At 42.3% G+C, this 13071-nt stretch overlaps 1 protein-coding gene across 10 annotated transcripts in view; it reads right to left on the minus strand.

Moving 5' to 3' along the window:
* Positions 1 to 13071, minus strand: part of mef2d (myocyte enhancer factor 2d) — a 102988-nt gene that overhangs the window by 7388 nt on the left and 82529 nt on the right. For 4 of the 10 annotated variants that reach the window (XM_069719900.1, XM_069719895.1, XM_069719898.1 and 1 more), the window contains exons 7-11: positions 10898 to 11076; positions 8852 to 8881; positions 5137 to 5254; positions 4500 to 4671; positions 2628 to 2696 (exon numbers count right to left, since the gene is read on the minus strand). In XM_069719900.1, the coding sequence (XP_069576001.1) occupies positions 2628 to 2696; positions 4500 to 4671; positions 5137 to 5254; positions 8852 to 8881; positions 10898 to 11076 (568 nt within the window). The remainder of the gene's footprint in view (positions 1 to 2627; positions 2697 to 4499; positions 4672 to 5136; positions 5255 to 8851; positions 8882 to 10897; positions 11077 to 13071) is intronic. The other 6 variants (XM_069719902.1, XM_069719901.1, XM_069719903.1 and 3 more) reach the window with 4 other exon arrangements.

A 13071-nucleotide genomic window follows, 5' to 3' on the forward strand; every position in this document is an offset into this window, starting at 1 on the left:
TAACCCCTCCAAAAAAAAAAAAGAAAAAAAAAGAGCAGGAAATAAGCGGAAAGACGGAAGTGGTTAAAAAAAAGAAGGATGATTAAAAACGGGGGATGGGAGAAAGTAAGATGACAGAAATAATTTCCTCGCCGAGCCCGAGGCGAGCAAAAGTGTGGACGACAGCGAAGGCGAGGCTCGCGGCCAAGCCGTCAATCACCATTTGATTGGGAAGGGCTTGTTTGCTCGCTGTGAGGCCGCGCTGCGATGAAATCAACAACAAAGCGGAGCAGTCTGGGCTGCAGAAGGGCCCTCGTGTTTGCCCATGCTGTCCTAGGACGGCGTAGTTTTTGTTTTGTTTTTTTGTTGTTGTGCTGTAGAGAACAGTTTGGTGCTCTGGGAAAGCTTCCCACATTTCTGTTGTGCTCGCTTGTTTACAGTGACAGCGATTCTGTTATTATGATCCCACACACAACACAGTAAACCTGCCCGGTGTTGATTCTGGTGTCAAACTGCGGCGTGCTGAAACCCTGCCACGATCAGCATCTGGGCTGCATGGTTATGGAAACGAATGAAAATGGATATTGTACAGGAAAAAAAAAAAAAAAAAAAAAAAATCACGATTATTGTTCTTAATGTATCTTAAAGCCCAACAGGGATTCTGAAGGAAATTATTACTATTACTAAAAAATATGGGCCCTAAAATTGTTATATGCTGATCACAAGATTCCAGAGCCCATGCTGAGGTTTACAAATGTCTTGTTTTGTCCAATAGTTTTGTCCATTCGCCAATACTGCAAAAAAACCTCCGAAAACCACACAGCAATCGCATTTGAGACGATGGAACCAGTGAATAGTTGCAATGTTTTTCTTTTAGAATTACATTGGTGATTAATTTATTACATTTATTTGCATTTGCAGCAAGCAAACTGAAATTGTGGTGTTTATGTGTAATTCAGTGGCGTAACAATCTGATTCATACATTAATAGTCAGTCTACAGTGCAGTACAGGAAGTTACTAAAATATGTTAACAATTAAATGATTGCTTGAGGGAATACTTGTTTCATATATCCATACAAAAAATACCAAACAATCACTGGTTCCAGCAGCTTTTTGTTAACTCTTTGAAAACATCACTTTGGGCTCTGAGAAATTGCGATTTTACATGATTTCTGAGGTTATTACTCGCAGCGGTATGAGCGCTAAGTAAGTAAATGATAATCTAGATGTGAGAAATACTCCATGTCGCCTTCAGTATAGAAACAGTTGTCGGATCGTTGCAGCTGACGCTCCGGGAAAACGACTGCTGGCTGCTTTTTCAGAGTCTCTGAGCGGTTCCAACGGATCTGTTTGCAGAAGGATTTTCATACAATCTGGACTGCCATTTGTTAACATTTGCAGGGGGACATGAGGAGTTCTGGTGTGTGTGTGTGTGTGTGTGTGTGTGTGTGTGTGTGTGTGTGTGTGTGTGTGTGTGTGTGTGTGTGTGTGTGTGTGTGTGTGTGTGTGTGTGTGTGTGTGTGTGTGTGTGTGTGTGTGTGTGTGTGTGTGTGTGAGAGAGAGTTGGTGGTGACTGTTAACTATATGCCGCGTTTTCAAAGATGCTCAACCCCCCCCCGGAGTCGCAGCTGTTGTATACAATAACAAACAACCTATTATCATATTTTTATGGACGTTTTTTGCAGCTCGGCAGACAGAGGAACAAATAACAGCCTCTTTGCTGACAGCTAGAATTATACCAAGTGTCTTTTTTTTTTAAACACATTTCTGTTTAAAAAAAAAATAAATTGTAGTGATGGTGGTTCTATGCAGCTGTGCAATCTCAAATTAACTTAATGCTGAGACTCATTTGCAGCTGTGATAGTGTAATGCTTTTTTAATTTTTTTTATTTAGTGTGTATTCCAAAAATGGGATCAAAGTTTTAGAGGTTATTAGCTGATTATGAAACTCCCTCAAATTCCAAACAGCAAATCAATAAACGCTGCTCTTTCTAAATAACTGACTCTGGCAGCTAAGCGCCATGTAAATTTAGCTTTCAGTCGCACTACTGTAGGAATTCCAGGCCTACACGTACCTGAGGAGTTGAATCTCATGTCTGTCTGTCAGCTGAGAGTGACAGCCAAATGGCTGAGAAGTAAAAATTTGAATGCAGCAGCGGTGCCGGCGGTTTAGTGTGGGGGGGACTGGAAGCAGCACCCAGAGACTCCTTTCATTCGAAGTACCGAGCAAGGTGCTGCTGCTGTCACACCGCCGCGTCTCCCTCTTTGTTCTTGACACTTCCAAAGAGCTTCAGATCTAAAGCTTTAGGTGGCATGAAAACTATTACACGAGTAAACCGGTAATCCGGGAAAAGGAAAAAAAAAAAACCCCAAAAAAACAACTTGCTTTTGAGAGGAATGAGAAAGAGACACAGCAAAGCGACAAGCATCACATCCAACATACAAATGGAAAGAAAAGATGACTTGATATCATGTTTGTCGTGTGACTGCTTCTAAATTATTGGGTGTTATTTTTGGTCAAACACTGTTGAGTTATAATACGCTCGTGGCTCAGTGTGTGTGTGTGTGTGAGAGAGAAGTATAACAACTTGACAGATTATGTGGCATGGCAGAGCTGCGTAGCACTAGACGCTATCATGTCATTCACCTCAGGTTAGCAGCAAAATTGGAGATGCAGTTAACCATCTCTGCATTCTGTTTCTCTGCACCCCACATGCTGTGGAGAAAAAGGGGGGGAGGGAGGACAAAACAAGAGGCAGTTACAAGCCGCTCCCCCATCCACAGGTTTCGCCTAGCATAGCCAGACTGGTCACACAGAGACTATTAGCTTCATTTCTAAGACAAGAGAGCGACTGATAAGGCTCGGGTAAGGTAAGGTAAGGGTTAGCTTCATGCTGTAGGTGTGACAATCATTTTTGAGATATTCACTTTTTTTTTTTAAAGGATTTTTAAACTATACGGCAAAATAGCATCAAGTCCTCGCTGACAAGGACTTTAAAAGTAACAAAAACACTGATAAACTGTGGTCATGTTAGCAAAGGTCTGGTAATCAGTACATCAAACTGACGTGAGACAAATTATCACAAGGAACAGTCGTGTTAAACACATAAACTGGATTGAAAGAAATGACCCACTTGTTGAACAGTGTTTTGCAAAAGTGATTTAGTTACTTCGAAGTTAAGACGCCCTTTTTATGGAATCGTTTCCATGAATTCATCTGATTCCTTGTATGGTGCTGGACGACATACAAAAAACAGTACAAACAGTTGTTTTTAATGTCCTGTGATCAGATATAATACGATGATTTGGTCTGAGCCTGGTTCTGTTGGAGGTTTTTGTTTCTGTTAAAGGGTTCCTTTGTATCATGTTGTAAACTTCTGTTGTAATGACGTTACTGATGTTTAGTGCCCTGAAATAACTTCTGTTGTGATTTGGCGCTATTTAAATCAAATTGAATGGAATTTGGTTTTGTATAAACTGGCGTGAGTGTTGTCTATAGTAGCATCCCTTGTTTGGATCAGAACCCATAATTCAGATACTTTTCAGGTATTTACTGCTCCTACTGATTAGATGTCTGGTCGGTTGAAGAAGGGCTGTAATGGGAATTTTCTGAATTCATATCCCTAAGTTTCACCATGCAATGCAATTAAATCTAATGACTTTGCTAATAAGTACTTAAATCTCAGCTTTCAGACACAGACCTATACTTATTCTACACTTTCCAACTTCTATTACTTGGCCTTTAAAACGCATTACTATCATTCTAATTATTATCATTATAAACTAGTCTGCTGTTCAACAGGTATATCAGAACTAACAGGGGAGTCACGGTGAAGTCGTGGTCAACGTAGTCCTGAGGAAAGAGCACTGTGGGTGGGCCGGCGGTGCAGCGATGTGTCCAGACTCTGTAAGTGGCAGGATTCATTTTTGCTTTAATATAGAACAAATTAAATTGGCAAAGTTAACCAGAACTGCACTTGCAGGGTACACGGACCACCTACAGGGACACGTTTGATCACCAACGAGTTGCGGCTGCCCTGTGTGTGTTCTGTGTCACATCCTTGTAATGATTTATTCGCTGGCAGAATAAGAAGAACTAAATACTTTTTTTTTTTTTTTTTTAATTTTAAAGGTTGCGTCCACCTTTTAGAGGTTTAAATCTCGTGTGCCGGATAACATGGCCAGCAGCCTAGCCTCGCTACCAGGAGCTAAATCGGAGTGGGACTGCAGTGGGATTCGGAGCTGAGCGGGTGGGCGGGGGGAGTATCTAGGTCACCGCAAAGATGAATCAACCGCAGCTGGGGTGATGCTACGGCTTTGTATGGGAGAGGTGCTTCCAGTGTTTTATGTGCATGTGTTATGGTCGGTTCTATTAAATCAGCTGACACGTGTGGCTGTTGTAAAAAAAAAAAAAAAAAAAAAAAAGGTCTGGTCGGTTGTTAAAAGGTCAAAGGTCAGGAAATTGGGAAAATCTGGGTAAATTTATGAGTTTGTTATGGGAAAGAAAAAGGGAGCTTACACCAAGTTACTGAGCGACGCCAAGCTCAGCTGCTGTTGCTGTTGCTGCTGCTGTTGTTGTTGTTGCTGGGAGACTGCCGGTTGCTGTTGCCAGGCAGCCATGTTGCCAGGCACCAGCCCCGGTGGTGTGAACGTCTGGAGCGCCGTGAGATCTGCACTCGTCAGCTGGTACTCTGGGATTTAAGGGATGGAGAGGGAGAAAGAAAAGAGAGAGGGAGACGGAGGGGCGAGGGTGGCGGGGGGGGGGGGGGGAGATTGTTTTACATCATACAACTTTCTGGCGCATCAATATTAATCAGGGCTAATCCATATTAATGGAGACCTTTTGAAGTGGAATCATTCCAGAAGCTCTCACACAATGAACAAAGTGAATATTCATAGTGGTTTGTGGCATCACACTGCAAGGTTTTCAAGTTTTTCTCAAGATTTTTCATAACCTAATATGGACTGTATCCTTTATTTGGCATGATGTTTAAATTCAGGCCCGGTTGAAGTCGTGCTTTTTTTTTTTTTTTCCCTTCCTCTAATGTAAACAGACAGATTTGGTTTGAGCCGCTGAAATGTCCTGTCTTTCTGCAGGTGGAGCGGGGGGGCGGGGATGGGGGGGTGGGGGGGTGGGGCTGCCTTCGACGTCTTACCGGTGTTGTAGGCCGTCTGCATGCCGGAGAAGGGTGCCAGGAGACTGGGTGTTGCCACGGAGACCACCGGTGTGGTGAGTGACTGGGGCACCTGGGAGCCACCTAACCGCTGAGCATTCTGGGAAGACAAAGAGAGACAGACATAGGAAGCTGTATCAGTGGAAGAGGCGACTGCTGCCACAGGGGCTCTAATAGTGGGGTCTGCAGTTCTAGGTGGTCGTCAGCTAACGGAGAATTGAATATATAAAAACATATCCAATCAAAGGGAGTTTAAAATTGACTCTTGGCACAATTATCTGCATCTCCTCTGCGCACAGTGTCGTTAATTGATGCTCAGACGTGTTTTCCTGTGGCAATGTGTCGCTGATGTAATTGTAACTGAAAGGTTTGGATGTTGAAGTGTAAAAAGGAATTTCTGTTTACCTACACAGGATTTGAAAAGTAACTTTTCTGGCTAAAACATTTGTCCGAGATCTACAACTAAACCCTTTCTTCGTTGGATCCACGGATCCAGTGTTGTGGCTCCGCGTCGTGAGAAAGCCTGGTCGGGCTCCACAACGAGTCACGTCTTTTTCTCCTTATATGGACCGAGTGCAGAAGTTCACGGCACATGACTTCATCCGTTTTCAACAGCAATAACGATAATGGTTAGCATGTGCTTCCCGCTGTACGGCAGAGTGGCTGCAGAGGCTTTGCAATGTGACCAAGAACAATTCAGTTACTACTGAAATATTTCACTCCAAACACAGCTTGTTCTACTTCCAGCCGAAATGAAAACAAATACGTTATCTGTGATTTCATTGTGCTTTCTGCTTTAACAAAGCAGAAGTGAAGCAACTCGGATTAGCTTTCAACCCTCGGTTCCCCTGACGCTTTTGAGGTTTTGTCAAAACAAGGAAAATACAACAGCACAAATCCAACGAGGACCTGATAACTGAAGTATGATCTAATGAACGGTTAGTTCACTCCGTGTGTCTGTGCAGGCCAGCGGAAGATGTTTTATTCATCGTGCCGCAGCCAGAAGCGTCTCAGCTCACTGCAAGAAAAAAAAACATAAAACCCAAGCACCTCAGTTCTCTCTGAGGTGTTTAACTTTTCTGTGACACTTGAACATCGGCGTGCAAGATGAGAAATTTCTCGCGTCTCAAGGTGGCGTTGGCACGGCAACGCTGTCGGCAGGGCCGGGCGCTTGTGTTATTTAGCGTCACGGCGGAAGGTGTTATGAGAGGCATCGCTGTGCTGGAGAATCATGCTGACAGGAACGCATGCATCGACAAGGTTGACGGAGGAGAGATGAGTGGGGATGAGAGCGTGGTGTGTGTGTGTGTGTGTGTGTGTGTGTGTGTGTGTGTGTGTGTGTGTGTGTGTGTGTGTGTGTGTGTGTGTGTGTGTGTGTGTGTGTGTGTGTGTGTGGAAGGAGTAGGAATGTGTTTGTATTGAAAAACTGTGTGCGGAGAGGTATGCAAGGAATGGATACACAAAGTAAGGTGTGTGTGTGTGTGTGTGTGTGTGTGTGTGTGTGTGTGTGTGTGTGTGTGTGTGTGTGTGTGTGTGTGTGTGTGTGTATTTATGCGAAAGGAATATCATGACAATGTCAACATGCATGCGTTTGTGTAAATGTGTGTGTGTGTGTGTGTGTGTGTGTGCGTGCGTGCGTGTGTGTGTGCGTGTGTGTGGAGGACTGAAGAGGTCAGCTCATGTGAGTCTAACATGTCCATCTGCGTTCCAGGTTGGAGACTTTGTGAGCTTTCCTCACTCTGATCCTTGTAGCATCGACACTCAGATGAAACCAAACATGCACATGCTGAGCAGCTTTCACACACAGCAGAGAGTCAGCTGGTCGCTCCGGTTCCCTCAATATTTCCTCTCTGCAGTCTATTTGTGCTGCACAAATGTCACTTTAGGCTGGGCTCTACAGTACCATAAATTATCTTTAGTAATAATTTTCTGAAAAAAACAACAACAACACTTCTGGCATTTTTTTGTTCAGGTTTTGCTTCTAAAACATAAAACTCTAATATATACTGGTGGTTGGGGCAGAAATTTGTATAATGCGGCTGCCAAAAACAGCAGATTGTTTTCTCTTTAGTATATTTTAGTTTGAAAGGACACAATAACTGTGTCTTAGGGAAAGAAAAATAATATATATATATATATATATATATATGTAGTGTTTTGCCTCCTACACTTGGAGTTTAACACAGGAACAGGACTGACATTTAGATAGATGGAATTCAATTTGAGCTTAAAGTGAGTGTCTATGTCATTTAGATCAATCATATCGCTTGTTTACGCTCATCAAGTCAGAAGTAGGAAGAAAATGACTCTTGGTTGGTTTAATTCCTATTTGTGAAAAAATGACTTTTTAAATTTTTTTTTTTTTAAAGTAAAGTCCAAATCAAGACTTTGTCACTTTGGGAAATATAAACTTGCTGTCGTGCAGAGTATTAATTGAGTAGATTGATAATTACTCTCATGTCTGAAGTTTGATGCTCGTCCCAGCCAAGAGAATACATATAACAGTGAAAAATGTCATTTGTCGTTTGTACGCAAGACATTTTATGCTACTTTGTGAGTTTTAGAGCTGCTCTGAGGATTTTTATTACTGTTGTGTGTCATCATGGAACCAGTTCCCATCTGTCCCCAGTCTTTATGCAAAGGTAATACACATGATAGCTTCATATCACATCGGTCAACGTGAGGCTACCATTAGCATTCTGTTAGCTGTAGCTTCATGAGAGAGGTTCAATATTCTCACCAAACTCTCTTGAAGAATGCAAATCAGTATATTTCCAAGTCAAACTCTGCTGCAGGAAAAATTCTTTGAATGCAAATAGCAAAGTCCGTCAGAGATGGTTCGATCAGTGAGAACAAATCTGCCAAAAAGCGTTTCAGACTACTTTCATTTCTTGCATTCAATATATATTTAATTATTTGTTTAAAAGAATGCACTTTCAATTTTGGTTTAACTATAAGTCACTTTGGATGAAGTGTTTCTAATTAATGTGATATTAACTCTCAATGCAGAGGCCTATTGCTTAAGTATGAGACATGTATGGCCATGCTAGGCCACCCTGTCTTATTCATTCTGTATTGGTCGGTGACTTTTCAAGCAAGATTTGAAGTTGAAGGTTAGTCTTTCAGGAGTCAACCTTCCTGCAGGTATCTCTGGCTCTGGAGCAGCATGTTTTTGATCTGCAGTTACTGGCCTCGCCAACCTACCCAGTCTTTATTGTTTTTCATAATTTCTCTTTTCGCTCTCAGCTCACTCCACCGATCGAGGCAGATGGCCGCCCACCACTGGGTCTGGTTCTTCCCGTTAAAAGAAAGTTTCTCCTCTCTCGCTGTCGCCACGTTCCTGCTCAAGGGGGGATTGTTGGATTTCTCTCTAAATAAAATTGAATCGAATCGAACTGAATTGCAGTCCCGCAGCTCCACTGGGACGACAGACCCGGTTGGAGCCCAGCCCGTAGTGAATCCTGCACGCAGTCACAGTCATTCAGGAAACCGAAGGCGACCGGGTGATTTGTCCACCGTTTGTACGTTGCTCTGATGCTCCAGCGGCTTTTACTTCTACTCTCGTCGCAGCACCGGGGCCGCTGAGTCAACCCCCGATGGGATGCATTTTTGCTGACGGTGTCACACTCATGCTCGGTGGGATCACACAGAGTTTGACACCACATCCATGAGGCTAAAGCTCTAGAAGTCTATTCACCTCACTCACCAACTCCAGCTCTTCCTCTGTCTGCACGGCCGGGGGAAGAGGGGGGGAGGGGGGGTAAAAACACACAGGACTGTTAAGCTTCTGTAAAAACTAACTGCTGTCAAAATATATACATTTTGTTGTTGTTGTTTTGTTTTTGGGTTTTTTTTTTTTTTTTTTTAATCGAGAAAGAAGCAGTATGGTTACTTCCAGAATATTTGCATTTATATGTGACTGAATTTTGGGCCTTCAGTTTTCAAACTGAACAAAGAAGTCTAAATGCAGCACAAACTGATTGATGTGTGACTGAAGGACAATTGGATCCAGATGACGAATTGTAGTGAAGAAAAAAAAGAAAAAGATATGAAATGCTTTTAAACTTCTCCAAGAAGTCTGCTTCGGGTTTTGTCTATACATCCTGTGACTTCTACTTTGTGAGCCAAGTTAACTTCATTATAAACAATCTATGGACTTTGATTTTCTTCAGTTTCTGGCAGTGGAAATCTAAATCATGTCATCACAAATTTAGAAGCACGTGTAGAGATGAAGGTGCAGATGTGTAGTTTATATTCTTAAACGTGGACTGATTATAATACCATAATACCAGTAGTGAAAGGGCTGTGTGACAGTATACTGAAATCCATAAGTTTTTACTTAATGGGCCTCATGCAAAAGTATTTTTGTATTCTTATCACAAACCTTGTTATTTTAAATGCTCAAAGTTTTGTTCACAAACTCTCTCCCTGTACTAACTTGTAATAAATTGCTTGTTTCAGCTTGTTGAATGTGAGCTTATTAGTGGGCATGTGTATCATTAAGTATCATTAATTATTGGCCCTAAATTACCACACAAGTAAACTGTAAACTGTTTAAATTCGCAAAAAGGGGCTTTTAATACAGCTAAAGTGAGTCCTGCTGTTAGAACTTAATCAAATAAAAACATTACAAGCTTAGCCTCGTCAATAGATAAATGATGATAATAATATAATATTACTGCAGCTGTCAATACAATGTCCTCACAAACTTGGCACAGATAAGGTCAAAATGGTTTGGTATTAAGTTGAATACCAAAACACATCTTCTGAAAACACAGCGGTCCGTGACTAAAATGGAAAGCAGTTAAGAGGAAGTGGCAGTCATGGAAATACATTTTCATGATATGACACATGCTGCTGCAGGCAGAGAGGATGTCCAGCTGGACAATGACTTACACAGAGATCCTGAAGCAGCTTCTGGAAACGGAGAACTGTCCTACTGTAGTTTTCATGCCAAAATATATTTTGGTAACACGTTTAAATTTAAATTAATCAAGTCTCTCCCTCCCGTCGTGGGGAGACCCAGGCTGTGTGTGCATGACTTTAACGGGCCAGGAAACTCCAAAATCTCCTCATTTCAGTGGTTGTTGCATGAGGCCCATTGCAATAAGAAAAACAATACCAAAATCACCACAACAAGTAAGAGGGGAAAAAAGATGACTAATGCTGGTTATCAAAACAAAAACAATCATTTTCAAACCATTGCGGGAGCACGAGGTATTCTTGTGTCTTTAATATGCAAACAAAACAAAAAACACCAATAGAAACTCTGCATGTGGCCCACCCACGACAACAACTCGCCCAAGTTGTTGATTCACAATCAAAAGTTTTTGATTTGCAAAGAAATGCTTTGGATTTGCTAACAAATGTTTTTGCTCTGCAACCAAAATGTAAAAGTAAAAATTCTGAATTCCGTGACCAAAACTGCAGAGAGAAAAGTTGTTTGCAATGCAAATAATTTTAATCTCAGTTCATATATTTACTGAGAGACTTGATTTTTGATTGCAGTGCAAGAAATTTGCTTTCAAAACTGTTTTCTTATGTTTTTGCTTGCATAATAAAGACACAAATATACCTTCATTGTGCAGCACATCTTAAACCAATTAAAATGCCTGAATCCTTCTAAAGCTTAATTTTAAGCCATAGTATTGCCTTGATAATTTAGCAGACACCACACTAATCAATGTCGACTAACTCTGACTCAAACTAAAGTTCAGTTCCCGCTTGGTTCTGTTCTCCTCACCAGCTGCATGAGGCTCTTGCCACCCTGTGAAGTGATGACCCTCAGGTCCGGCTTGCGGCTGTTGACCATCTGAGGGCTGGGTGGAGGTGGAGACTTAGCCGGGACTACTTTCCCCAGGCTGTTGCCGTTGGATACGGAGAGCAGGCCCGGGGAGGCCCTGGCACTGATGTAGCCATTAGCTGGAGAGAGACACAAACAGAGAGAGAGCGAGGTTTAGTGAAGAGGAAGAGTAGGAGGAGGTTGTGTGTGTTTGTCTGTTTTGATGTTTTTAGTATCTGTATCTACCTGTGAACTAGTCACTGTCTGTGCGTGTCTGCCTGAGTGTGTGTATTCAGCTCTCTTTGTGCGTACGTGTGTGTGTGTGTGTGTGTGTTCTCATTAGCGAGTTGGATCGCTCTGTCACACCACATGCTCCTCATCATTTCTGCAGCTCAAACAGTGTTTTTTTTTTTTTTCCTCTTTTGGGCGGCGTTCAGATTTTCAGCAGCTCCTTCACATCAAAACCGTGTCACGCTCTCTCCAGAACTATTTTATTTCCACTCTGTCTGTCTCTCTGCACGTCTTTTTCTTTTTTGTTTAACCCGTCTCGACGCTCGGTGAAAACAAAAACACACAAATGTCTCTGGACTCCTTCCATCTTACACTGTAAAAATGATCCTCCCTGTCAAGTCAGTTTTCATTCGTACACAAACCAGTGAAAAATGCTCCAACGCAGGGAAATTATCGCATCGAATTCCAACACTGCCTATATAAACGAGTTAATTCAGAGCCCTTTTTCACCTTGTTGACAATAGTTAGCACTGTCACCTCACAGCGAGAAGATTCAGGGTTCGAACCTGCTGGTCGGCCGGGCGCCTTTTAGCGTGTAGTTTACATGTTCTTCTTGTGTATGTGTGGGTTTCTCCGGGTGCTCCGGCTTCCTCACAAAGTCCAAAGACACACGTACTCGCTTAATTGGTGATTCTAAATGGGCTGTAGGTGTGAAAGTAAGCGCGAGTGATTGTCGGTCTTTCAGTGTTAGACCTATGATGAACTGCTGACCTGTCTTCACTCAAGAAATGTGTGTCAACACATTGAAAACACACAGAATAGGGCAGAAAAAAATACTCATAATGTAGTAGGGGATGCGTGAAACAGACTGCAATGATCCAACTGGCTATTTTTTTACACGTTTTAAGAAATCAAAGCTATTATGACTCAAAGAACGAGTAGTGGTATTCTATACATATTTTTATCATCAAGAAATCTAGAAAAAGTGAAAAACAACTGACACCGCAATACTTTCTGACCTTAATATCTGTGGCTTTCAGCCCCAAACACAGTGGTTCTCACGGAGGCTTTAAATTCTTTAAAAATCAGTTTACAAAATGCAGTTTTGTTAAAAAAATAAATAAAACAAGACCGTAATTTACATTCCTGTATTTTTTAACAAATGTTACTCAAACAGGAAGAAAAAAAAAAAGCCTTTTGATAGGGACTACTTTCAGAGGCGGATTAATCCTCATTCTGGAGCTCTAGTGAGTATTTGGGGCAGCAGGACAGCATATGTGGGATTGAGTCAAAATAAACTACAGTGTGCGTTTGAAGGAACATGTCACCCAGAGCAACACGGTGTCTCACTCATGAGGTTTTAATAGTCTGGTGACAACAGTGGAACTCATTCAGGCGTATTTAATATATTTGTTGAAACATAGTTTCCTCGACTAATATTCACTTAACTTGTTTGGAAAAAGAAGTGTGGGATGGGCGCGAGTGTCTGGGTGTCATGACAACAAGACTCCAGCAGACAGCAGCCTGTTCGTGCTGCTGAGGTTAGAAGACAAGTCGACTCAAACAGAGACTCAGTCACAGAGTGTATGAAAGGGGGACAGCAGGGACTTTCCCAGCCCTGACAAACACACGCACGCACGCACGCACGCACGCACGCACACACACACGCGCGCGTGCGCAAATGCTGTATTCCCCTTAGACAGGCTGAGAGAGGGTGTGTGTGTGATAGCAGATAGCAGTTCTCCATGACGCCGCCTCCAGACGACAGCGGCATGTGACTCTGCTTCATCTCAATCACACACACACACACACACACACACACACACACACACACACACACACACACACACACACACACACACACACACACACACACACACACACACACACACACACACACACAG

Source organism: Brachyistius frenatus, unplaced genomic scaffold (assembly GCF_029030835.1).
Source record: "Brachyistius frenatus isolate BFR_SWC_R1_liver_20210118 unplaced genomic scaffold, ASM2903083v1 Contig_227, whole genome shotgun sequence".
NCBI classification, from domain to species: domain Eukaryota; kingdom Metazoa; phylum Chordata; class Actinopteri; family Embiotocidae; genus Brachyistius; species Brachyistius frenatus.